General features: G+C 52.2%; 1 protein-coding gene and 1 long non-coding RNA gene across 3 annotated transcripts; one reads left to right on the top strand and one right to left on the bottom strand.

Moving 5' to 3' along the window:
• Positions 1–6,887: 6,887 nt before the first annotated feature.
• Positions 6,888–16,975, top strand: GPX6 (glutathione peroxidase 6). Of its 2 annotated transcripts, none has more exons than XM_046004784.1 (5): positions 6,888–7,186; positions 11,550–11,703; positions 14,107–14,224; positions 14,708–14,807; positions 16,027–16,975. In XM_046004784.1, exons 1-5 carry the CDS (start codon positions 6,992–6,994, stop codon positions 16,231–16,233), a joined length of 774 nt encoding a protein of 257 aa, XP_045860740.1. In that variant the 5' UTR covers positions 6,888–6,991; the 3' UTR covers positions 16,234–16,975. The 2 variants fall into 2 exon arrangements, with proteins under 2 accessions (XP_045860740.1, XP_045860739.1); XM_046004783.1 differs by lacking the exon at positions 6,888–7,186 and adding an exon at positions 7,291–7,514.
• Positions 16,090–17,367, bottom strand: LOC123941506. Its single transcript, XR_006818299.1, has 2 exons — positions 17,280–17,367; positions 16,090–16,209 (listed from the first exon to the last, which is right to left on the bottom strand). It is a non-coding gene; the product is annotated as an uncharacterized LOC123941506 (long non-coding RNA).
• Positions 17,368–24,746: the final 7,379 nt, after the last annotated feature.

The following is a 24,746-nucleotide window of genomic DNA, read 5'->3' as shown; positions in this document are numbered from 1 at the left end:
GTATATTCATTGGCATTAAGTTGTTCATGATGTATGTGTTCTTAACCCCTGTAGGATATCAAGTGATACGAAGTGATGTCTCCTGGTCCATTTCTTTTTTATCATTACTAAGGGAACTTCACCCCCAACGTGGGGCTGGAACTTACAACCTCAAGATCAAGAGTTGCATGTTCTACCAACTGAGCCAGGCAAGCCCTTTCCTTGTCCACTTCTAATATGAGCTATTTGTGCTTTCTCTCCATTTTTCTTGATCACTTTTGCCACAGAGTTTTCAGTAGCAGTAATCTTTTTAAAGTTTTTGGTTAAGTCAGCCTCTTTTTATGTCAGATTTCTGTCTCATTAGTTCTCGCTTCTACCCTTACAGTTCCTTCCTTCCGTTTTCTTTAATTTCCTCCATGCGTGCAGCCCAGAATGTTTGCCATCATAATTTTATTATCATTCAGCTCAGAATACTTCCTAGAGTCCAGAAGCAGGCCATGAAGAACATAAAAACGTGGGAGAGGAAGAAAAACACATTATTTGAAGGAAATCAAGGACATGTTGGAAAGCTATTAGCATTGGAGGCCTCTACTCTGAAGAGTGAATGGCCCAACCAATGTGAAATGTATTTTCAAAGCATAAAACTTTTTTCCCCCAGGAAAAATTATTTTGTAATTTCCATTCTGATGTCATCTTATAAACATACATTATTTTATGGTATAATAGTCTTCAGTTTCCAAGTATGTAGGAATAGTCTAGTCATTTGTTAGGTGAATAATGGCTTAATTGCATGTGGTCAGAGAATATGGTCTGTATCATTTCAGACTTTGAAACGTACAGGTAGTTGGCTGATAGCCCAGCACAGGGGAGTTTTATAAACATTCCCTGTTTGTGTTAAAATATTCTGTATCCTGCAGTTGTTGGATGTTCTGTAACTGTCTGCTAGGTCTAATTTGATAGACATGTTGATTAAATCTCACCCGTCACTACTCACTCCTGCTTTTTCTATCGATTACTAAAAGACGTATGTCAAAGTCTGCCACTGTGATGTGCAGATTTGACATATTTCTCTGTAGATTTCTGTCCATTTTTAACTTATATATTATCAGTTATGTTACTAGGTGCTTACAAATTTAGAGTACCTGTTATCTTCCTGGTGAATTGTATGCTTAATCATTACAAAAACTTTCTGTAAATCCTTGGTTATCCATTTTGTCATAAAATCTACCTTGTCCCAAAACAACATAGCTAATTTTATTTTGGTTTATTTATGCTTAGTAACTCCCATCTTTTTACTTTCAAGCATTGTATATGTCTCTGTGTTAGGTGTGTATTTTGTCCCTTCTGTTCTATATCCTTCTTTCTTGTTTTCTCTTGAACGGTTTGGTATATGTTTACTCCCCCTCCCCCATTCCCATAAGGTTGGTGGTTATGTACACTTTGATCATTGATCTAAGTGATCTGATATTTAGAATCTAGATATCAGATTCTAGTCATAAATAGCCATTTTGCCTCTTTTCCCCCCTTTCTAGGCGATGTGAAGAACTTTGAATTTTATGACACAAAAGCCATGCTCTTGAATTGTATAATCATACGGTGTATTACTGGTGTGATCAAACAGAGCCGCATATTACCTACCTAAATATATAAAGAGAAAGAATTGTGTCTTTGAGCTGGGATATTAGTCCTTTGCCTTCAGACTCAGAGTGGAACTCACAACATCAGCTCCCCGGGTTCTCAAGCCTGCGGACTCACACAGGAAGTCCAGCAGCTCTCCTGGGTTCCCAGCTTGCTGGTGGCAGCTCTTGGAACTTCTCAGCCTCCATAATCTGGAGAGCCAGTTCCTTACAATACACCTCTCTGTGTCTGTCTCTCTCTCTCTATATATATGCACATAAATACAGATATATTGATATAGTTATCTGTATCCTTAACAGGAGATGCAGATATACATAAATAGATACAGATATCTATATGTCTGTTTCATATATATCTCAAAGTGGCTTTGAAAATGGGTAATGTGTAGAGACTTGAAGAATCTCGAGGTGCTTGATAGAAAAAGCCTAGAAGGCCTTGAGCTAATGGTTGCAGAAATATGGGTATTAAAGGATGCATCTGGTAAGGGCTGGGAAGGAGAGGAGGAACATGTTGTGGGAAACTGAAAGAAGGACTCGTGACCCGTTCTGGCACCACTCCAACTGCTGGCTTCCGCTGTCCCTCTCGTGTCTCTCCTGTCTTCTTAGTAAAATCTCCCCCAGCTCCCTCCCTGAAGAATAGGTGTGATTGTGTTTAGTGCCCACCCAATAATCCGGGATAATCCCTTTAATCCGCAACTTAATCACACCTGCAAAATCTTTGCCATACAGATAACGTCTGGGTTCCAGGGATTAACGCCTGATACCTTTGGGGGCTAGTATTCAGGCTACCGAGGGGTCTGGATTGGGATCAGAACACACTTGGGTGTGAGTCCCAGGCTGACATATTATGGCTCTATAACCTGAGAAGCTATTTATTTTTACTCTGTCTTTACATCCTTACTTACAAAATGGAGAAAAATATTAACCTAATGCTTATTTTGGTGATGCTGGAGTCAGAAAATCGATCTAAATATTCCTGATATTACTAAACTGGAGTTGATACAGACTGATTCTCCTTCCTTTGTGTACTTCGTACTTTGTTCTTCCCTTCCCTCCTTCATCCTTCATCTCCCCTTTCCCTTCATCACTCCCGTTTCTCCTCTAACTGCCCCCATCTCGCTCGGGCGCCCAGTCCCTCCAGGATTCCTTGTTCCTCCTGACTCTGCTCCTGCAGGTCTTCTCCAGGGAGAGGCAGGGTTGCCCCAAGACAGGCTGAGAGCGGCGGGGACCTCCCAGGCCGGAGCCACTGGGTGAGAATCCACGCGAGGAAGGGACACTTCCCAGCTGCACTTCGTTGCCCCTGCTGTGGCTGGATGGCTGCGGGACAGAGGGCGGCGTGTGTGTTTTAGGTAAGGCTACCTGAGGTCGGACGGGCCCCTCACTGCCCTTTTTGGGCCTCCGAAAGGCCACATGTGAACTGAAGAAACGAAAACATTCGGGCATTAAAACTGTGGAGTTTTCCCCAGTCAACGCTTACTCATCCCAGTCTTCTCAGGATGGAGTTGGTCAGATTAAATCCCCAGGGGATCAGCTCCTCTTAAAAGAAAGGGAAGAAGGAAGAGCTGTGACGTGTCAGCGGCGGAGAAGGGGTCACTCGTAGTCCAGCCGGCCGCAGGTAGTAGTTGCGTTTTGGCTTGCAGTGTTGATGAGCTGACGGATTCCTTCCTCCCGGGAGGAGAAAGGCCCAGGTCACCGAAGCTGGGATGGCTGGTCCCATGGCAGAGAAGTTGCTTAGCTCTTGTGGGAGCCAGAGGCGTCCCAGACACCCACGGCTATGTGTGGACCCGGGACACCTCTCTGGAGCGCAAAGGTGGGGGTGACGGGCACTGGCGCCCCCCGGGGAGAGCACGGTCTTCTGAACACGCTGCCCCTTCGCCTCCCAAACACTAGAGCTTCCGGGTGCAGCAGCCGAGGGTGGGAACGTGGGCAGCGGGGACGAGGCCTCCAGGGGGCATCGCTTCAGGACCCGCTGCCTTCGAGAAGGCTCTGGATTAGGGCCACAGCCAGCCTGGGTCTGGGGGCCCTCAAGGATAAGGCACTAGTACACAGAGACGGGGACAGAAACGTAGCAGCAGGGGGCTGGGCGCTCAGCGGGTTGAGCGTTGGACTCTGTCTTGGCTCAGGTCATGATCTCTCACGAGATAGAGCCCCGCTGCAGGCCCTGGCTCCGCGCACCGCGGAAAGTCTGCCCAAGAGTCTCTCCCTCTGCCCTTCCTCCCACCGTGCCCTCTTTCTCTCTAAAGCAAATGAACCTTTTTTTTTGAAAAATGTGACAGCAACAACAACAACAAAATACGGCAAAATCATCACTCTCCTCAGATTCCTAGTACATGTGGTTAACGGAGTTAAAGAAGTCAAAGGAGACTAAAAAACAGACAAAAATTTAGATTTGAAGTCGAGTAGCTTCATATTTGTACATTGCACCCTCCTGTATGTACGTTGAAGGAGCGCCGCTTCTCCTGCCGCACCTGTCCTCCGGCGGGGAGGACGACCCCAGACGGTGAGTGAGAAGACGCGGTTTGCAACACAGCAGGACAGCGCTCCGGGCGCGGCGGGTCCACAACGGCCGTCCACGTCTCTGCCTGGCCAGGCAGAGAAGGAGATCCCTGCATCCTGCGAGGGCGGCCCCCGTGTACCTGGGAAGATGCACTGAACCCGAACAATCTTTCGGTAGCATTAAGCAGAGGCCCGAGTCTCTAAGTCAGCATTCAGGTAAACAGAGAAGTAGTTTTGCTCTGGAACCAGGATGAAGGCACGTATGCAAGCCATACAGAGATTTGTTTCCTGTTTGATCAAGGAAACTGAGAAGGAAGGAATGCTTTGGCGAGCCTGGGGACAGACAGAAGGGATCGGAAGAAACCGGAAAGCAGTCGGAGAGAACGGAGTTCTTGTCTCTGAATGGGAGCTTACTGTGTGTTTCCGAGAGTGGCCCTGCAGAGGGCCACCAACTGAGTGGCTGAGAACAGGGCAGCGTATTGTCTCATAGTCCTGGCAGCTAGAAGTCTGAGACCAAGTGGTCACCTTGGCCCTGCTCCCTCTGCAACCTGGGCGGAAGGACACTTCCTTGCCTCTCCCCGTGTCTGGTGGCCCCAGACCATCTTTAGCTCGTGGCAGCGTAACTTCAGTCTCTGTCCCCGTCTTCTCAGGACAGCCTCACTCGACACCCTTCTTACAAAGAGGCTACGCTAGGGTGACCTCATCTTACCTAGTCACAGTGGCAGCAAGACTCTTCAAATAAGGTCGCGTTCCAAGGTACAGAGGGTTAGGACTTCAGTACACCTCGTGGAGGGAACATAATTCAGTCCGTACCATCCTACAACCTGGTGCAGATCATGCTTCCCTTTGGACTCCTGCCTATGCCCTTTAAAAACTGCTTCATCCTGACTGGGCCACAGAAACGGTGACTGAGACAAACTGATCTGAGTCTTACCCTCTTCTGCCCTAGGCTCCTTGAGAAAGGCAGCCGGCCTGAGCTTGGGTCCAATTCAAGCCCTGGTCAAGCTGTTTAGGGTCTGATCTGTGACTCAGGCCTCAGCAGTCACCTCTGAATTCTCGTTTGATAAAACTGTGTTCCCTCATTTTGAATTTTGAAAAATAGGTCATTAATATGTCAAGAAATCTTTCAGGAAGGCTCCCAAAGTGTTGGCTCAGATTTTTCCTAAAATGTCTAGAATTGACAGCTCAGTGGGTGGATGTGGGGTGATGGGGCCAGTTCAGTCCGCCAGAAACATGACATTTTCATGGAGCGAGGGGACATGGGGTCACATCCAGAGTGCTCCCTGGGAGGATTTCAAATGAATGTGTAAGAATTAGGGAGGAACCAAAGCATTTTTAACACGAGGGACGTCAACAAAGTTGATCTTTAGGAAACCATACAACAGAGGGGCTGCCAGGGAAGGGGCTGCCAGGGAAGCGGCCGCCTCTGGTTCAGGTCGTGGGATCGGGATGGAGCCCCAGGTCCTGTGGGCTCCCTGCTCAGTGGGGAGTCTGCTTCTCCCTCCTCGTCTGTGCTTCCCTCGTGCTCTCTCTCTCCCTAATAAGTAAATGAAATCTTTCAAACAAGTCATGCAACAGAGGCAGATTGTGGGGAATGAAGGAGACAAGCGAAGGGGCAAAAGCAAGATTCCTGGGAGCAGGTCAGAGAAGTGGGCTCTGGAGGACAGAAGGGGACGGCAGCACAGAGACAGCCTCCAGCTGACCAGAGACACGTTTCTGCTGCCCAGTGCGGGCTGCACACCTTCCCTTCTCCCCGCTGGAGGCCAGGACCCCCTTTGCCCTGAAGTTTGTCAGGAATGTTGGAGCAGGACCCGAGAGCTGGAGCTTCAGCTGTTGGACCTAGTGGTGAGGCGCATCCCGGAGACTGCAGGACGAGCAAATGTGCTGTCTCAGTGCAGACTTGACCAACCGGAGATGGGCGAAGGGTGGACGGCGGGAATCTGGGGCTGGCTTTCATTTGTCTGGATTCAAGGCCGAGGGTGGGAGTGGTTGCTGGCCTGCGCCCTGTGCGGGGCTGAGTCCTTCAGAGTCACGATCGCCGCTCAGAGCAGCCCCGGCAGGCCGGCTGTAGGACTCGCCCTGACGGTGCAGATGGAACAGTCCGGCCCAGAGCCGGGAAGTCGTGCTGAGACTAGGAGCCAGTCCGGGGCGCACCCGGTCTCTCTGTCGCCTCACAGTGTGAGCTTCAGCCCTTTCTGTGAACGGACACCGGGGAGAGGCCGAATAGCGCCGCAGCGCGCCCAGGTCCTGCCGCGGAGGGCGCCCTGGGGACCCGGGAGGCTGGATCGGCGCCAGCGACCAGGCGGGTTCGCAGGCCTTTGAGAAGAGCTCGGAAATCGGAAATCGGAGCCAGCACAGAGCTCGTCTTCCCAGGCGTTCCCAGGAGTTCAGCCCGAGGCGCCTTGAGGTCCGGAGCGGAGCGGGCGGTGGGTGTGAACCTGGCGGGCCGGGCTGGGAAGGGCTTAGCGCTGAGAAGGAAGGAAGGACTTGCCCCCCCCCCCCCCCCCCGGGTCACCGGAGACTTTGGCAAAGCGGAGCGGCCGTGAGAACCGTGGGAGCTGGGGCAGAGGGGGCGGGAGAAGCCGCTCTGTGCGTCTTGGCCGCTTCCCCGTGCGACCGCTCTCCGCCGCTCCCACGAGGGTCTCACCACTGCCGGGAAGGGTTGGGGGCGGAGACGCTGCCCCGGAGGCAGCTGCTGCCCGGGGCTGTCCGGCCTCGCAGGTCGGGGCTCTGGCCCCGCCGCTGCCCAGGGCGCCCGTGCCCGCGCCGGGGCCGCCTGCGCTCACAAACCGCTGGCCAGGGGACGGGCGTCTGACCCGGTGCGGCCCCGCGGCCCGGCTTCATCGCTAGGACAGTGTGCTGCGACAGGCCGGAGGACGATGTCACCCGCGACCACGAGGCTCAAACTTTACTGGGCATGTGCATCACCTGACGGTCCCGTTTTTAAAAAGCAGATTCTGATTCCGCGGACAGCGACCCTAGGCGACCCGGCGCCCTCGGGGAGGGTGGACAAAGCACTCCTGGTTCCTAGGAGACAGGCCTCCTCGGCCGGCGGGACACGTGCGCCACAACAGGTGCAGGGGAGCGGCGGGGCTGGCCGAGGGGCCTCGAGGGCGGGGGAAGTGGGCAGGACCGAAGCGAGGGGCGGGACAGTGGGGAGAGGGCAGGGGCCTGCGCGTGTCTCCGTGTGTGTGTCTGTGTGTGTGCGCGCACGCGCTGCTCTGCGATTGGAGGGAGCGTCTTGGCTCCGATCCCCATCAGGGGCTCAAAAGGGACCCAGGTGCTCGGGGGACCGCAGACCGCCTGGCCCTGCGCGCACGAGCCATGCTCCCTCAGCTCTGGGCTGCGGGGCTTTTCCCGCTGTTCCTGGTCGGCCTCGCCCAGCCGACTCAGAAGATGAAGGTGAGTGTCCCGTTGGGGACCCAGCGGACTGCAGCCCCTGTCGACTGGCCTGGTGTCCACGGATGCGAGGAGTCCTCGCTCGTCCTCTCCGAGGCTGGAACCCGCCTCCCGAGCTCGGCCGACCCCGGCAGCCGCTCTCTGAGGCTGGGGCTCCGCGAAGCCGACTCCCTCCGCAGACCGTGTCAGTCACCGGGCGCTCGTGGAGCACGTGGACGGAGGGGCACGGCTGCTGTCCTGCCTGCCCCTCCGCCGCCGCCCCTGCTCTGACCTCCCGGCAGCCTTGTGGGTCCGGGAAACGGGACACGTGGAACAGGGGTGTGGGAGGGAGGGTGGCTGCCCGCGTTCCCCAGAGCAGCTGAGACGGGGCAGGGAAGAGCCGCTGGCTGATGCCAGAGTGTGCTCTGGGGAGTGTCAGGGTCGGAGAAGAGTGGCTTTTCCCCCTGGGGACAATAAAACACAGAAGGCCAGGGCAGCTGTTGGCCAATTTTTAATGTTAGAGGAGGTGAGATGGTGAGCGGGAGCTAGTGGGGGAGGACAAAGTGTGGACCAGAGTAAGAGGATTTGCTCTTGGGTCTTGGTGGAGCCCTGATCTCCTGATGCCCTTGGGAAAAAAATCTCCACACTGGAGGTCAGTAGCCGCCCTGTCAGAGATGTGTGGATATGCCTCAGGACTGGGGTCGGGCTTCAAGTGGGTGACGTGGTACCAACAGGTTTTAACTTTTTTTTTTTTTTAAGATTTTGTTTATTTGACACAGAGAGAGAGAGAGAGAGATCACAAGTAGGCAGAACAGCAGGTGGGTGGGGGGGGGAACGGCCACCCCGCTGAGCAGAGATCCCAATGTGAAGCTAGATCCCAGGACCATGATCCCAGGACCCCAGACCATGACCTGAGCCAAAGGCAGAGGCCCAACCCATTGAGGCACACAGGTGTCCCAGGTTTTAACTTTAAAACCAGATGAATTCATTCAAAAACTCAGTCTTACTTGTGGATTTAAACCAATTATATTTCTCTCTCTCTCTCTCTCTCTCTCTCTTTTATTTTAAAGATTCTACTCATTTACTCGACAGAAGGAGATCACAAGTAGGCAGAGAGGCAGGCAGAGAGGGGGAAGCCGGCTCCCCATTGAGCAGAGAGCCCGATGTGGGGTTCGATCCCAGAACCATGTGGGGCTCAATCCCAGAACCCTGGGATCATGACCTGAGTCGAAGGCAGAAGCTTTAACCCACTGAGCCACCCAGGCGCCCCAAAACCAATTACATATCTCTTACTGGCTCCCCCAACCCCAGAAGAAAGAGAATACCCATGACTGAGGGCAGTGATCCTCAGACAAGATTCATGGGGGGACTTGTCAAAGCACAAGGTGCTGGGTCCCACCTGATGTGGGCGGCTGAGCCAAGAGTCAAGAAAGCTTTCTTGAGACATTTTCAGGGCAGGAAAGTGCTTTATTTAGCACAGGAGCAGGACCCATGGCAGAAAGAGCTGCACGGAGGTTGTGAGGAGTGACTGGTTTTATGCTCTCTAGTTAGTAGGGGTTAGGGATAACGTAAATGTCTAAGGAATTTGGAAGCAAGGCTCCCAGGACCTTGAGGGGCTAGCTGCTGTTAGGATGAAGTTATTGACTGCTGCCTAATAAAACATTCATCATGAGACCCTTAAGATGGCTATTGGTAGGCCATGTGCTTGGGGGATGGCGGGTTATGGTTACCAAAGCGAAGTGACGTTAACCAGAGCAAAGCTACAGTGGTAAAATGTTAAGGAAATCCGTGAGGGAGCCGTACAGGTGTTACAGTCAGTGTGCCTTGGGAACCCAGCCTGGAGACTGCCAGCCGATCTGAGGCAAAGTCCGGCCTTCGCTCCTTTTCTCCAACCACCGCCCCAAAGTTTCTGATTCAGCAGGTCTCAGGAGAACCAGGAACTTGCATTTCTTTTCTTTTTTTTTTTTTTAAGCTCAAGTTTGTTAACATATTGTAAAGTATTGGTTTCAGGAGTGAAATTTAGTGATTTATCACTTACACAAAACACCCAGTGCTCATCACAGCAGGTGCCCTCCTGAGTGCCCCTCCCCCATCCAGCCCATCCCCCACCCACTGCCCCTCCAGCAATCCGCAATTTGTTCACTTAACTGTAGAGTCTTCCCGTATGCCCTCCTCTCTGTTTTTTTTTTTTTTTTAAGATTATTTATTTATTTGACAGACAGAGATCACAAGTAGGCAGAGAGGCAGGCAGAGAGAGAGGAGGAAGCAGGCTCCCCGCTGAGCAGAGAGCCCGATGCGGGGCTCGATCCCAAGACCCTGGGATCATGACCTGAGCGGAAGGCAGAGGCTTTAACCCACTGAGCCACCCAGGCACCCCCCTCCTCTCTGTTTTTATCTTATCTTTTCCTTCCCTTCCTCTATGTTCATCTGTTTTCTTAAATTCCACATATGAGTGAAATCACGTTTTTATCTTTCTTTGACTGACTTATTTTGCTTAGCGTAATCTCTAGTTCTATCCACATTGTTGCAAATGGCAAGACTTCATTCTTTCTGATGGCTGAGTGATATTCCATTGTATGTATGTATATATATATATATATATATATATATATATATGCCATGTTTTCTTCTTTTTTTACAGATTTTATTTATTTATTTGACACAGAGACACAGTAAGAGCAGGGACACAGCAGGGAGAGTGGGAGAGGGAGAAGCTGGCGTCCTGCCTATCAGGGAGCACAATGTGGGGCTCGATCCCAGCACCGTGGGATCAAGACCTGAGCCAAAGGCAAATGCTTAATGACTGAGCCACCCAGATGCCCCTATACCACATCTTCGTTATCCCTTCATCTGTCGATGGACATCTGGGCTCTCCTCATAGTTGGACTATTGTTGATAATGCTGCTATAAACATTGGGATGTACCCCTTCTGAATCTGTATCTTTGGGGTAAATACCCAGTAATACGATCACTGGGTCATAGGGCAGATCTATTTTTAACATCTTGAGGAACCTCTATTCTGTGTTCCAGAGTGGTTGCACCAGCTTGCATTCCCACCAACAGTGTAGGAGGGTTCCCCTTTCTCCGCATCCTCACCAGCATCTGTCATTTCCTGACTTGTTAATTTTAGCCGTTCTGACTGGTGTGAGGTGGTCTCTCACTGTGGTTTTGATTTGTATTTCCCTGGTGCCGAGTGATGTGGAGCACTTTCTCATGTGTCTGTTGGCCATCTGGATGTCTTCTTTGGAGAGGTGTCTCAGGCACTTGCATTTCTAATATGCCCCAGTCTTGGTCAGGTCCTCATACCACTCAGTGCTCTGTTATCGGGTCCCTGTGACCCATAAGACGATGTACATAAGATGCTCAAAGACCAGCATTCATTAAGACCATCTCCCCTCTCTGAAATTTAAAAAAGGCAACCTATGAGGGGCGTCCGGGTCCACGTCAGCCACTACTGCCTGCTGGGGGTGCGATTCCAGCTGTAGAAAGCCATCTTGTGAATAAAAGGCTGCATTTTTGAGTATCAGGTCCCTTCGGACTGGAGCAGAACTAACGTCAGAGTTGGAAAGTTCCAGCCCCTCCAGTCCACGGTTTTCTTGGGATTTTACATCTCAGCTCACAGGATGATACCCGTGTGAGAGACAAAAGCTGGGAGCATCACAAAGTGCTTGTCTGCACACGTGCACGCGCGCGCGCACACACACACACACACACACACACACAGGCTTTTTTTTTTTTTTAAGATATTTTTAAAGTAATCTCTATACCCAACCTAGGGCTCAAACTCACAACCCCAAGATCAAGAGTCACACTTGATGACTGGCTCACTGACTGAGCCAGCCAGGCGACCCCCACACAGAAAGGATTTTAACTTACAAGACACACATTCTGGTGGTGGTCTTGCAGTAACTAAAAATACTACCAGACAGAGGTCTCTTCGGTTCTTAGAATCTCGAGGCATTCCATGAAAGAGCTCTGAACGCTCTGCAGAAGTCCACGGCTGTTAGGGGTTATTGTTTGCCTTATTGTCACAGCGTGGCGGTTTTTGTTCCGTTCCAGCTGGATTGCTACAAGGGGGTGATGGGCACCATCTACGAGTACGGAGCCCTGACCCTCAATGACGAGGAGTACGTGCAGTTCCAGCGCTACGCGGGCAAGCATGTCCTCTTTGTCAACGTGGCCACGTACTGAGGCCTGACGGCTCAGTATCCTGGTAAGAGCTCCGGTTTCGATTCCTCCGGAACGAGCTTGGTCAGGTGCCCATATACTGTCTAATTCCAGAGGTTTTCCCAATTTGTTGTGGGGAGGAGTGGGGTGAGGGGGGATAGGTGATCAGGGGAGTCCGTCCTTCTAAATCCTGCCACTGCTCTACTCCTTAGGAGGCCAGGAGAATTATCTCCAGATTGGAGGAATGAGATTCTCCCGAAGATTTAATCAAAAACCACCAGGAACGTACCTATCACTGAACAAGTGGGGTTTGCTGCACAATGCCGTGAGGGAGAACATATATTGTAGGGAACCATGGGGCTTCTCAATTAGAAAGTGCTGGAAAGAACTTATTTGAGAATCTGGGCTTGTGTTTGGTGCTTTGGGGAAGGATTCGAGGAATTGAAGCTTTGCTCTGAATTGGATGCTGTCAGGAACTCTGAGAAATAAGTTCTTATTGTTCACAAGCCCCCTGGTCTATGGTATTTGTTAAAGCATCCTAAAAGGACTAATACAGAGTGGGCTGCTTGACTTAGGCAAAAATTGTATTGAAATAGCCCCTCCTTCAAAGAACAATGAAAACCAAATGGTTCACATTCATCAAGAGAACCTAGACTTTGTAATGATGAAATTGTGCATAAAAAGATACTCTCAAAAGTGCAGATTACAGGAAGATATGACATTTGAAAGAATTTGGGGCTTACTTTATAGTTACTTTTATGGATAATTAACCCTAGGGAGAACTTGAAAAGCTACAGTCTCAATCTTTATTTAAGTTGTATAAAATCTCAGAATCTAAGGCTAACATCATTTTGCAACAGTTTAGTATCATTTAGCAAGTAGGGGTTTTCCTCCCTTCAAATTTTCTCAAAAAAATTTGAGAAAAAATATAGTAAGTTTAAAAAGTCATGATATATAAACAGCAGTTTCATGGAATGTGAATCTGCTTTTAAATCTGTTTCAAGGTAGTTTTCATTTAAATTTGTGTTGAATAGAGAATATATTCACATTGAAAATTTAAAAGATGCAAAAGGGTTTAGGAGAGAAAGCTTCCAGGCAACCCCTGGGTGGGTGGCTCATTTGGCTGAGTGTCTGATTCTTCCTTTCAGCTGAAGTCTCGATCTCAGGGTTGTGAGTTCAAGCCCTGTGTTGGGCTCTGTGTGGGGGGGAAAAAGAGTGAGAATATCCACCTTTTTTCTTTTTGAGTAACCAAGGTTATCAGTTTATGGTGTATATTGTCATAAATCTTTAATGTATAGACAAGCAAATCTCTCTCATATATGCACACACACACAACTGATTCCACATCTTGTTTTTTCACATGATACAATGTTTCAGATGTTCTTCTGTATCAACATGCAATGAGCTTCCTCATGTATTTGAAGCCACAGTTTTCCACTCTGTTGCCATGACATAACTTACTAACCATGAGAATTTTACTAAATACATGAGAATTTTAAAAAGTGTCTCTTTCAGATTTTACTCCAGACAGGGAAATGGCGAGAGAGTTGAAGGCCTTTGCCGAAGGCCTAGCAACAGGGTCTGCTGAGGTTTCTGCCATAGGAAGGACGTGTTCTTGATGGTGAAAGAAGGTGGCGAGTAGGGATCGTTATGAAGAAACCTACAAGGACAGGAAGGCACTGTCACCACAGCCGAGGGTTTTCGGGGAGACAGCAGCACGTGGAGCTGAGTCTGGGTGGGTGGCACTGGGCCTGAATCAGTGGGGACGAGAGTGGCTGAAGGCGGAAAGACTGGTGCGGGTCTACACAGACATGCTGGAAGCCCTCCCAGCAGTCTTTAAGAGCGGTCTGGAGTTTATAGCCTGGAATCCCAGTGAGTGTCCCAGGGCAGTGACACCCATTAGGTCATTAGAGTTGACAAGAGGGCTGGGCTCAGATGTGGGCTTCCCTCCACAGCTCCCAGGCGACAGTACCAAAGGGGGCTCTTGGGAGGATGACCGGGGTCATCCACACATCCACAGTGTGTCACTGTGGAGCATGACGGGGGCAGAGGGAGCAGGTCCATTTTGTTTGCCTTTTCCTTCAAAATGTTTGATCAGTCAGTCAATCCGCCACTATGGCAGCTGGCCGTGGCATTTAAATTTCAATTCCCTTCAGCATCCAGCAGGTGCCCCCGCCCGCCCCACGGGCAAACCCATCTGTGCTCTCTGGGGGCCCCCCCGCTGGAGGGTGCTGTGCAGCCGTGTAGGGAACCAACACAAGAGAGATGACAGCCGTTTGGGTGTGTTTCTGTCAACCTGTGTTCTAGCTTTGTGCCCTGCCTCCCCAGTCTCTGTAATCTCGAACCTTCCCCCTACACTTGTCACTGTACTCGTCTGGTAAATGGACACACCCCAGCATCCTCCGTGGCTCCCCACGGACTGCCCAGGCTGCTCATTGTCTCCCCGCAGAACTGAATGCACTACAGGAGGAGCTGAAGCCCTTTGGTGTCGTCGTGCTGGGCTTTCCCTGCAACCAGTTTGGAAAACAAGAACCAGGGAAGAACTCAGAGATCCTTTCTGGGCTCAAGTGAGTGCCGGCTCGGGTCTCTGCCTAGGCCCTGTCAGCCTTTCCCTTCCTCCTCCTGCCTGGAGGCCTCCTCCTCTGGAAGATTCCGGGGCGGGTGGTGGATCACGGGGTTCAGGAACATCATTGTGAAGCTGCACGTGCAAACTTGCGTGGCTGGCAACGCCCAACCTTTCACTCGCCTCGGGCTCTTGACGTGGACACTAGAGGAATATCTATGGGAAAAGCAGCACAGGGCAAAGGAGGGAACGTGGGAAATAGAAATGAATCGGGGATCCTGACCTTCAAACACTCCCAGTTTCCTTAGAATTGTCTACTGGCTCCATAAAGCATGAAGTCCTGACCTCCAGACATCTCTCTTTCCTCACCTTCCCTGTCCACGATCTCTTTCTCTTTATCTCTGACTTCCTTTCGTGGATTTGTGGCCGTTACTGCCCCTCCTTATCCTAACGTGGACCCTCTTGGGAACACTCTGCTTCATTGCAGGTATGTGCGTCCCGGTGGTGGTTTTGTTCCCAATTTTCAGCTCTTTGAGAAAGGGGATGTGAATGGAGAAAAAGAACAGAAGGTCTTTACCTTCCTGAAGGTGAGTGACCACCCACCTGCGTGAACTGGTCAGGTAGATAGAGATACCCCGAAAGCACGGGGCTCGTTTCTAGGATTGAGGTCGGACTCCTTGGAAACAAATGCTCAGGTAAGTTCAGGAGTCATGGCCAGATCCCTTGTGAGCCCTGAGCTCAAGTACACAAACGGAACAAGGCAGCTCTGACGTGGTCGACGCCCCCTCCCCAACGGCAATGATTTGCTCATGTAACAGTCATGGCATCCGTCCCAGGTGTGAGCGGCTGTGCCACACAGGGAGCCCGAACCTACTAATGGGGCCCAGCCCCTCCCTGGCGGATCCCTGTGCGGTCGGGGAGACAGACATGGAGCACAGAATGGAGGGTCCCACGTGCTAACTGACTGGAGAGCCACTGAGTGTTAGAACCACGGGAGACCTTCTCTTAGGCCACTGGTTCCCTCTGCTGGCCTGCCAGACACGTCTGGTCCTTGCTGAAATTCTAACCCATCCATGGCAACCTGGAAAAAAACCACAGTGTGGGGGGTTTTCCACAAAGCCTAATTTATTGAATATAAAAGGCCATCATTTATTCTGATACTAAATTAATGTTGAGTTAAATCATACAAAGTTCCATTTGTGTTGCCCAAAAATGGTGATATGACCGATTTTATTTTCTTCAACCTAATACTTAAAAATCTGTTAATTTTTAAATTCATAGTTGACTTTTGATTTTTAGTTATTCTATATAGTTATCCTATTCTAAATATTCTATTTAGTTAGTCTATATAACTAAATGTTAATAAAATGTTAGTTATTCTATACTAATCTCCAAGAAATAGTTTTTGAGCTTTTACCAGACTGTGAAGCCCCAGCTCTGAGAACCACTACTCTAAACCAAAGCGTGTTTTTTTCCAGCTAAGAAAACTGAAGCTCTAGAAATGATATGACTTATCAAAGAAGACAGAAAATAGTATTTTTCTGCAGCACCACGATGTAATCCTGGGAGGGGCGGGCAGGGAAAGGAGGAGTATTTTCTGTTTACTGCCACACTCTCTAGCCCGCGCATGGCCGATTGCCGGGTGCCGGGTGGGCCATGTTGCACGAAGTGGCTGTGCTTCCTGGGAGCATGTCAGGTAGTTAATATATGGAGATGCAGGATGGTGACTAGACTCTCCAGGGCTGGCGATAAACCTGGGTCACGCAGAAGCAGGGGAAAACCTTCTATTTTTCTTATCTGCTCCAGAACTCCTGTCCTCCAACCTCTGATCTTCTGGGTTCATCAAATCAGCTCTTCTGGGAGCCCATGAAGGTCCACGACATCCGCTGGAACTTTGAGAAGTTCCTGGTGGGGCCTGACGGAGTCCCTGTCATGCGCTGGTTCCACAAGGCTCCCGTCAGCACGGTCAAGGCGGACATCCTGGAGTACCTGAAACAGTTCCAAAGCGAGTAGAAAGGGCCAGAGACCGTCCGCAGCGGCCGCCTGCCTCCCACCCGAAGGATGGCTCAACATTGGCTCCATCTTTGCTCCGCGTCCCTTCCCGCCCTGCGCCCCTATGACCACTCTCCCCCCGAAGCATGAGTGCACCGCCATCTGTGCACTCACAAATGTGTTCGAAAACAAGGGAAAGAATACCTTTGTCCCCAAATTTCTGTTCTGGAAATACCAAGTTCTCACTGCTCCAGCCCAAAGGAAAAGCATATACCAGAGCAGATGGTCCAGACTACCCAGTGTCCCTAAAAAGGCGATGGCCGGAAGTCCTGACCTCTGTCCTTTCTACATCCTGAAGGGTTAAAGAAGCAGAAGCTAGAAGGTTCTCAAGGCCCCCTCTGTAACCTTTCTGTCTTCCCAGATAAAGCAGGTTGTAAGGCTCTTCCTCTCCCGGGTGCGACCTTCGCTCCCCTGACGCCCTGGAGTCCTCTTTCTCACCGATCTCTGCAGGCCTCCCATGAAAGGAGGGGCATCTCCATGACGGCGGGTCCTGAAGCCGTGTGGGTCGGACCCGACCAGAGCCTTCCTTGGTGCCTGTCCCTTCGTGCATTCAGGCATGGCACCTGGGCAGGGATGTCCCTTCGTTCTGAAGGACGCGCCTTCACCCGAGCTGCCCCACCTTCAAACTCCTTCCCGTCACTGTCTCAAATAAAGTGAATTCTGCAGCAGTGGGCTTCCCGCCGTGTTTTCCCACCCCCGCATTATGTCTGGGACGTCCACCTCTCTCACTTGGTCCCAGCGTCCTCGGACACCTCACCCAGCTCCTCAAACACGCTCTAGAACTTTCCTTGGTCCATCCAGACACCACGTGGGGCTGCCGCTGTGGACTGTGTGAGGGGTGGACACAGACCTCTGAGAGTCTGCCACCCCCCATGCCGGTCTCTGGGGGACCCAAGTGGGAGGTATCCTTGCTCTCTCGAAACAACAAAGACACAGATGTTCTGCCTATAAAATTCCTGCTCACTGTTAAGAATCTAAAAACACATAAAAACAGGAGAAACGTATACCAAAGCTGCCTCCCAGTCCGAGGAGTAGAGAAGGTGCCGGGAAGCCCAGTGCAAAGGCTGTGCCGTCATCACAGTTCAGTCTTTCCTGTGAGGACAGAGAAGAGGAGAGAAGCTGGTACGGAAGTGAGGTGAACGAGCTGTTTCTCCCTTTCAGAAATTACTTTGAACATATTTCAAACATCTTTTGCACTTTAAATTCTTTGTCCTTTAAAATCTTATTTGGCACTTGGAAAGTGAGGGACTTTGAGTACCAGCGTCAATGGGAGATGCCGTCCTGTTCCCAAACAGAAATGATCCCTGACCCAACCTCCCTACGGCAACGTGAGAGCTGGCAAAGCCGGGCTGACAAGGAAAGCAACTCCAGCTTCCAGAACGAACACAGGCACTGCCGAAACCTGGAACCACCCGTGTCGATGCTGGCCTCGGGGAAGACCTGGCATCCGCGGAGACCTGGGGCCTCCCTTCCAGGAGTGGGCCGCTTCCAAAATTCAGAGGGGGTAGACACACACGGAAAGCATCTTCCAAACACCTGGATGCTTTCTTGCAGGCAGAGTCTAGCGAGGGGAGAAAGTCTGGCAGTCTGTGGCCAGACTCAGCGGGCACCAGCTCGCCATGGTGTGAGAAGTGTGTCTCGTCGTTGACTCTCTTCTGGGTGTCTCATGTTCTTGAGCCCCCTTGCCGGTGATTGTAGCTGTCCTCAGAAGGGGTCAAATCCGTTACGGTTTTCAGATCAGAAGCGTCAGGGTCTAGGCGGGTGGCGGAGAAGGATGGGGCCGTGCAGCGAGCAGACTCAGCCTCGCCCAGAGGCCTGCACTTGCGATGCGGAAGTGAATCCTCGGAAAGGCGCGTCCACTGCCCCATGGCGAAGTCCTGAAGCAGTGAAGGAGGGGGGCTCGGCTTCCTGTTCAGGGCGTTCTGCCCAGCATCTGGGGGAGGCTCCATCCCATAACCGCTCTGAGAGATCCAGGTTTCCTCCTCCTGATGCCCAGGAGGGGCTGAGCCTGAACAGAAAACCGAGGTCGCTCCTGGGACCGCCTAAGGACCAGAGAAGCGAGAAGCAAACTTCCTTGCACAGGGAGGTGAGTGCAGCCGGGGGCAGGTGTGGGGGCTCCAGACCTGATCAGAACGTTGCCCGTGATGATGACAACGACAAGGAGAATGTTGAAGTCTTCATAAAGGGAGCGTCTGGAGGTAAACGTGCCCACTTCTGCCCTCCACACCAACCCCTATAACAGATCTTGGTCCCAAGGAGAGCCACGCACAGAACCTTCTGGAAGCAGGCAGACTGCCTGGGCTATCTTGGGAGCTCCAGTCCGTTACAGTAGTTAGAACCTTCCCGTCACTGTCACCGTGGTCACTGTGGTCACCATTACCTCACCGGCACTGCCGCATTGTTTCTTCAGACCAGACGTTCCCACAACTATCATGCCAATTAGACAGACCTGCGCTAGCTGGTTCCCAAACTGGTGTTTTCACATAAATCGACCCCATAAACCACCTAACGGGTGTCTACAATGACAAATGTTCCGCTGATCACAAAGCCTTCGAGGAGAGCCCCCGGGCGGGACGGGGTTCCTAAAGTCCAGAGAGCAGGACCCAGCCCCTCGCCAACAACCTGTTCCCAGAGTTGTGAAGCAGCCCGCAGTCTCCCTCATGGCTGTTAGTGCGTAGACTGCGTGAATACTGGACGTTTCTGGGCTTCAGGAGTGTCCGTGCTCGTTCTGGAAGCTGGAGTCCCCAGATCTGAGAAAGGGGGCCCGAGTCCATCCTAGAGAACGTCCAATGTTATCCTGTGGTCTCAGAAATCCTCCTTGACTTGGCTTCTGCTCCCAGAAGACAGAAGCAGGGTCTAGGATCCAGGCACCCACAGTTTCCTGGGTGGTTTCCGAAGAGGGAATCAGTGCAGCAGGATAGGGCAGAAGAAAGAAGACAACACGAGATTTCTGCTAGAGGTTAGCTTCGGAATAAATCACACTATCCGCATTCCATCTTGAAGGAAGAGGGATGGCTTCTTGGAACTCAGGTCAGTCACCTATTGGCTATGAGATCACCCGCCGGCCCCAGGGACACAACGTCCCCGAGGAGGGGGCTCCGTGGGCTGAACAAAAGTCTCTGGAGAAGGGGCAGCAGTGAGCCACTAGCGGCCAGCTGTCAGCGCAGGCGTGGGGTGGGGGGGCACACCATCCCGCCATCGCAAACCCGCCTGAGCCCTGGACACTACCTGGTACCCTCCTGTTACCCACCACAAACAGTTTAGTACTCAGGCAAGTCCCCTCGTTCGCTCATGTTCCCCCTTTCTCATTCTCTCTCGATAGGGAATTAATTCTCAAGGTGATGACTCCTGACCACCAGCAAGAGTCACCCGAGAACATATGAGAAACGCAGGTTTTAGGTCCCTCGCAGACCCACTGAACTAGCAATGCTGGGGGCAAGAACAGCAACCTCTGTCCTAAAAAGCCTTCCAGGTGGTCCTAGGACCTGCTAACGTCTGAAGACCAGTGCCCTGCGGATGGAGGTATGCAGAAAATATTGTCATTATGACACTGTGTGAATGAGAGGAGATTTCCCCTGTGCTCTCTGCGGTCACTGGCTTCCCTGCCCAGCCTCGGCCTCACTGCACCCCCCCCCCACTCGGCCAGTAGGTGTTCCTAGGACCCAGGGTCGGCACGGACAATTTGGCCATCCACTTGGCTTTCAGGGGCTTCCGTCTCTGACCTTTGTGTTTTCCACCTGGGTCCAAATTCAAAGTGTTTTATTTGGCAGACTTTGTCCTCAACCAGAATTTGGTCAGGCTCCTCTGATCCCCCTTCTCAACTGGGCCTGGACCTTGGCCAGCCTTTACCAAGAATCCTCTGAGTCCGTGCACCCTTCTGCCCTTGGTGTGTCACCTTCGTGGTGTTCTGTCCACTCCCCTCTCTCTGCCTGTGGCTGTAAGTCCCCACGTGTCCCTGCTGTATTCAGAGATGAGGTCAGGCTTGCTCCCCCACTGCCGTTCCTGGTCTCTGTTGCAACAACCTTAAATAAAGTCTCCTTCACTGTCTTAGCAAGTCAAAACAATTTCCCTTTAGCATGTCTTCCCAAAGACTCAGACGTACAATGTGATTTGGAGGCAAAGGGAAGTTTGACTTTCTCTTCTCCCTTCACCACCCCTCCGGCCCACTCATCCATCTGACTACAGAGCTTTCTCTCACCCTTTCAAGTGTCAGGTCAGAAACGTTATTTTCTTTGGATCTGGGACATTCCTAATGGAGATTCTGCCCTCCTTAGATAGTAAGCCAGTAGATAGTAAGCCGGTAGATAGTAAGTTTTATGAGACAAAGGGAAGAATTCATAAGACGTGCAAAGTACAGATGATTAATAAGCAAATTGGTGGTGAGATGGGCAGAATACACAAATTGTGTTAAATAGAGACACTAAGGACATCAGTACCTTGGAAAAGACATTAAAGACAGATGGAATCAAGCATTTTATGCTCGAGCAAGCGGGAGTGTTACTTAGAAAGGTGCATGGTAATCCAAACGCAGTGACATTCAGCAGGGCAATTTTTCTGTTCCCCTATTAGGGAAAACTGAGTTTCAAACTGTGACTTCCCACCAAAGAGGGGAAGTCATTTATGACTTTAATAGTCTACTTAAAATTCTAATATGAAATTAAATAAAATACATTTTAATCAGTCACTATGTGCTAAGGGTTCCGAGGGTCTCTGGGCTTCAACATCGAGTCCTAATTTGCAGTTCTGCAGAATCCATGCCTGTCTGCCACCACGTCCTCCTGAACGCAGCCGCTTTATGCTGGTACAGTTTGGCAAACCGTCTCTCCAAACCCTAGGCAAAATGTGAACTAACTGTAAACTCTCTATTTCTACTTGTCCTCTCTCGGTCTAAGAGAGAATGGGTATTGATGCGCACCTGACATTAGATACACAGAGTAGAGAGTAGACAGGCCAGGGAAAAAAGCCTGTGTCAGGTGCTCCCGAATTGGATTATTCAACAGGAACCAAAGCTCTCACCCATCCTGTGTTTTAAGAGGTACCCTCAGGCTGGGGACAGAAGGTAGCACAAATGTGAGGGTGAAAGTCTTACCGTGGAGTTTGGGGTCCCATGGGGCTGTGGCTCACTCTGCCCTTTACAGATCCACCAATCAGGCCACCCAATGTCTATGACTCCCTCTATGCAAAAAAAGGAACAAACTTGGAACACTATATGCCACCAATTAAGATTGTTTTTCATAATTTTGGGGGCAAATTCAACTATCCTTTACGGTAAGCTTGATCCAGAATTTTCTGTCTAGTCAAAAACTCAGATTGCTATCTATTTAGACTATAAGCTTCTCTAGAGACAAATATCAGATTACAACTAGAGTTTTATCTTTGGACTAGCTGGCTTATCGACGGGTTAAAGGAATGTCTAGTAAAAACTCCCAATCATGTCCAATTATGATTTTCAGTAGTAGGTTCCACTTAGAATGTGGAGACTGCCACCATTAGATAGGAAAGGATTTCTGCTTGAGCTTGAACAGCAGACATTTGATGGGTACATGTGTGAGGAGGGAACGAATGATGGAAAGTCATCTAGAGTGAGTCCCCGGGTTCCAGACTGTGGTGCTAACAAGGAGAAAAACCATAATAGGAAGGACTGGGTGAGTTCAAGTTGGAAATGTCTTATAGGCAGCGGTGTATAATCCTGTGAAATGCTACAGAGGTCTGTGTAAGAAGGATACCTAGAAGTCATCAGCCTATGCTGGACAGTCTGAAGATGTGGATTATGGAATCACAGGAATATTCTCTCAGACAAAGGCCGGACAATGAAAGATGGAACCTAGAAAATATCAAGTAAAAGGGTGATTCTCTAGGTGCCTGCCTGGCTCCGTCAGTGGAGCATGTTACTCTTGATCTAGGGGTTGGGAGTTCCAGCCTTACCTTGGGTATAGAGAATACTTAAAGAAATAAAATCTTTAAAAAATAAATAAATAAAAGAGTGGGGGCGCCTTGGTGGCTCCATTGGTTAAGCATGGAACTCTCTGTCTGGGCTCAGGTCATGCTTCCGTGCCCCCCATGGGGCGCCCCACTCAGTGCACAGCCTGCTTGACATTCCTTCTCTCTCAGCTCTCCGTGGGCTTACGCACAGGCATTGTCTGTCTCTTTTTCAAAAACTAACTAAATAAATAGAATAGCTCTACAAAAGTAAAATCCTAACCTTTGGGACTCCAAATCATGACCAAAGATAGGACAAAAAAGGGGAAATAGGGGAAGAGCTTGGGTTCGAGTTTGTTTCCTTAACCGGGTCTCAGTTATCCTTAATTTATTGTGACAGAGACATCTTGGCCTCTGCTAAGCCATCAGCTCCCCAGGAGGCAAAAGGACCCCGGCGGGAGACCGGAAGGGCCGTTCCTAGACTGCTCTGTGGCTTTTGCACGAAGTGACCGGCGTTGGGGGGGATTTGAATCGGCCTGAGACTGGAGACTAGAGCCCTCACCCAGCGCTCTGGGCTGCTCACGCCCATGACCTCAAAAAGGGGGGGGGGGGAGAAGGAGAAGAAGGAGGAGGAGGAGGAAGGAAGGCAGGAGGAGGAGGAAGGAAAGGAGGAGGAGGAAGGAAGGGAGGAGGAGGAGGAGGGGGAAGAAGAGCAGGAGGAGGAGGAGGAGGAAGGAGGAGAAGGATGAGGAAGGAGGAAGGAGGAGGAAGGAGGAAGGAGGAAAGAGGAGGAGGAGGGAGAAAGGGAGGAGGAGGAGGGGGAAGAGGAGCAGGAGGAAGGAGGAGAAGGATGAGGAAGGAGGAAGAAGGAGGAAGGAGGAAAGAGGAGGAGGAGGGAGAAAGGGAGGAGGAGGGAGGGAGGAAGGGAGGAGGGAGGAAGGGAGGAGGAGGAGGAGGAAGGAAAGGAGGAGGGGGGAAGAGGAGCAGGAGGAGGAGGAGGAGGAAGGAGGAGAAGGATGAGGAAGGAGGAGGAAGGAGGAAAGAGGAGGAGGAGGGAGAAAGGGAGGAGGAGGACGGAGGAGAAGGGAGGAAGAGGGGGGAAGAGGAAGAAGAAGAAGAAAGAAAGAAAAATCCCGCAAATTCCTTCAGAGTTCTTTCAGTGTTGCAGAGACACAAAGGTCAAACGCGGAAGGAGCTTGCGCGCGACCAGAGAGCCTTTCCCCTGCGCGCCGGGGACTCCGCAGCCTCCCAGCGGGAGCCGTGAGAGTCAGACTCGTGTGCTTGGACCTGCGCTTGACCCCACCGAGTGGACACCAGGTGCCGGTCCCACCCGACGGCCGCCCAGAGCGGAGTGACCGGCACAGACGGAGACCACAGCTCTGTCCTGCAGCCCGACGGTCCCCTGCCCGCGGCGCCGCGGAGCACACAGGTGGGCAGCGCGAGGGGGCCCGCGAGTACAGTCGGCCGCGCGCTCCAGCGCGGGCTGGGTAAGTCCCCGGCTCCAGCCCAGCTCCCGGCGCCCCGCCTCGCCTCGCCGCCCCCCGCCTCGCCCCGCCGCCCCCCGCCTCGCCCCGCCGCCCCCCGCCTCGCCCCGCCGCCCCCCGCCTCGCCCCGCCGCCCCCCGCCTCGCCCCGCCGCCCCCTCACCCCGCGCGTCCAGGCGTCCCGCCCGCAGACCCCCGAGTGCAGGCCCCTCCCACCCCCGGCCAGACCCCCCGGCGCGCGGCGCGACCAGCTTCCCTGCGCCACGCACGCAGCGCCCGCGGTGCGACCTCGGGAAGGGGGTGCGGGTCTGCGGCCTCGGGGACCGGGTGAGGGTCATTGCCGGGGGTGCGACCTTGGGGAGGGGGTGTGGGTGACCGCGGGGGGTGCGACCTCGGGGAGGGGGTGTGGGTCACCGCGGGAGGGGTGCGACCTCCCGGGCGCGCGGGTCCCCGGGGGTGTGCGGCCGGGGTGGAGCGGAGAGGCCTTCCATTCTCCGCGAGCTCAGGTGCGGAACTGCCCGGGTCTGCAACCGTGGCCCGAGGAGAGCAGACGTGGGCGAGAGGCGGGAAACCAGCCGCAAATGGCTCTTTGGCTTCGCGGGATGTTTCGAAGGTTCCCGCGTCGCCCACCGCCCAGCCCACCCCCGCGCTCGTCCTCAGAGGCTCCCCCGGGGCTGGGGGCTCCGCGCCCGGACGGCGCCCTCGGGCCGCACAGACCTGGAGTTTCGGCGCCTCTTCCCCTCACAGGGCTGCGCGGGACCGGCCCTTCCCGCCGAGCCCTGACGTGCTCTTTAAGTCACAGGTTTTCCTTCTAGGTCTTTTCCACATGCGGCACAGCCTCCACTTTCCGTGACGCTTTTCGTCGGGATGAGACCAAAATCCTGTCCGCCGCGGACGGCGCCTCAGACGTCGCCTCCCGCCCGTCCTGCGCCCGGCGCGCCCCTCGGAATGGAAGCGGCTCCCGGCCGGCGGCAAGTTTTCTGGAACCACCGGAGCCTCCGGAGCGTGAGTTCCTTTTTCCACCTAGTCCAAGCGCAGTGAGGCCGCTCCAGCCGCGCGGCGCCTCGCAGGT

The sequence above is a fragment of the Meles meles genome, chromosome 5, assembly GCF_922984935.1.
Source record: "Meles meles chromosome 5, mMelMel3.1 paternal haplotype, whole genome shotgun sequence".
In the NCBI taxonomy this organism is placed as follows: domain Eukaryota; kingdom Metazoa; phylum Chordata; class Mammalia; order Carnivora; family Mustelidae; genus Meles; species Meles meles.
The sequence above is the reverse complement of the archived record's forward strand: the minus strand, read 5'-3'. Positions and strand labels throughout refer to the sequence as shown.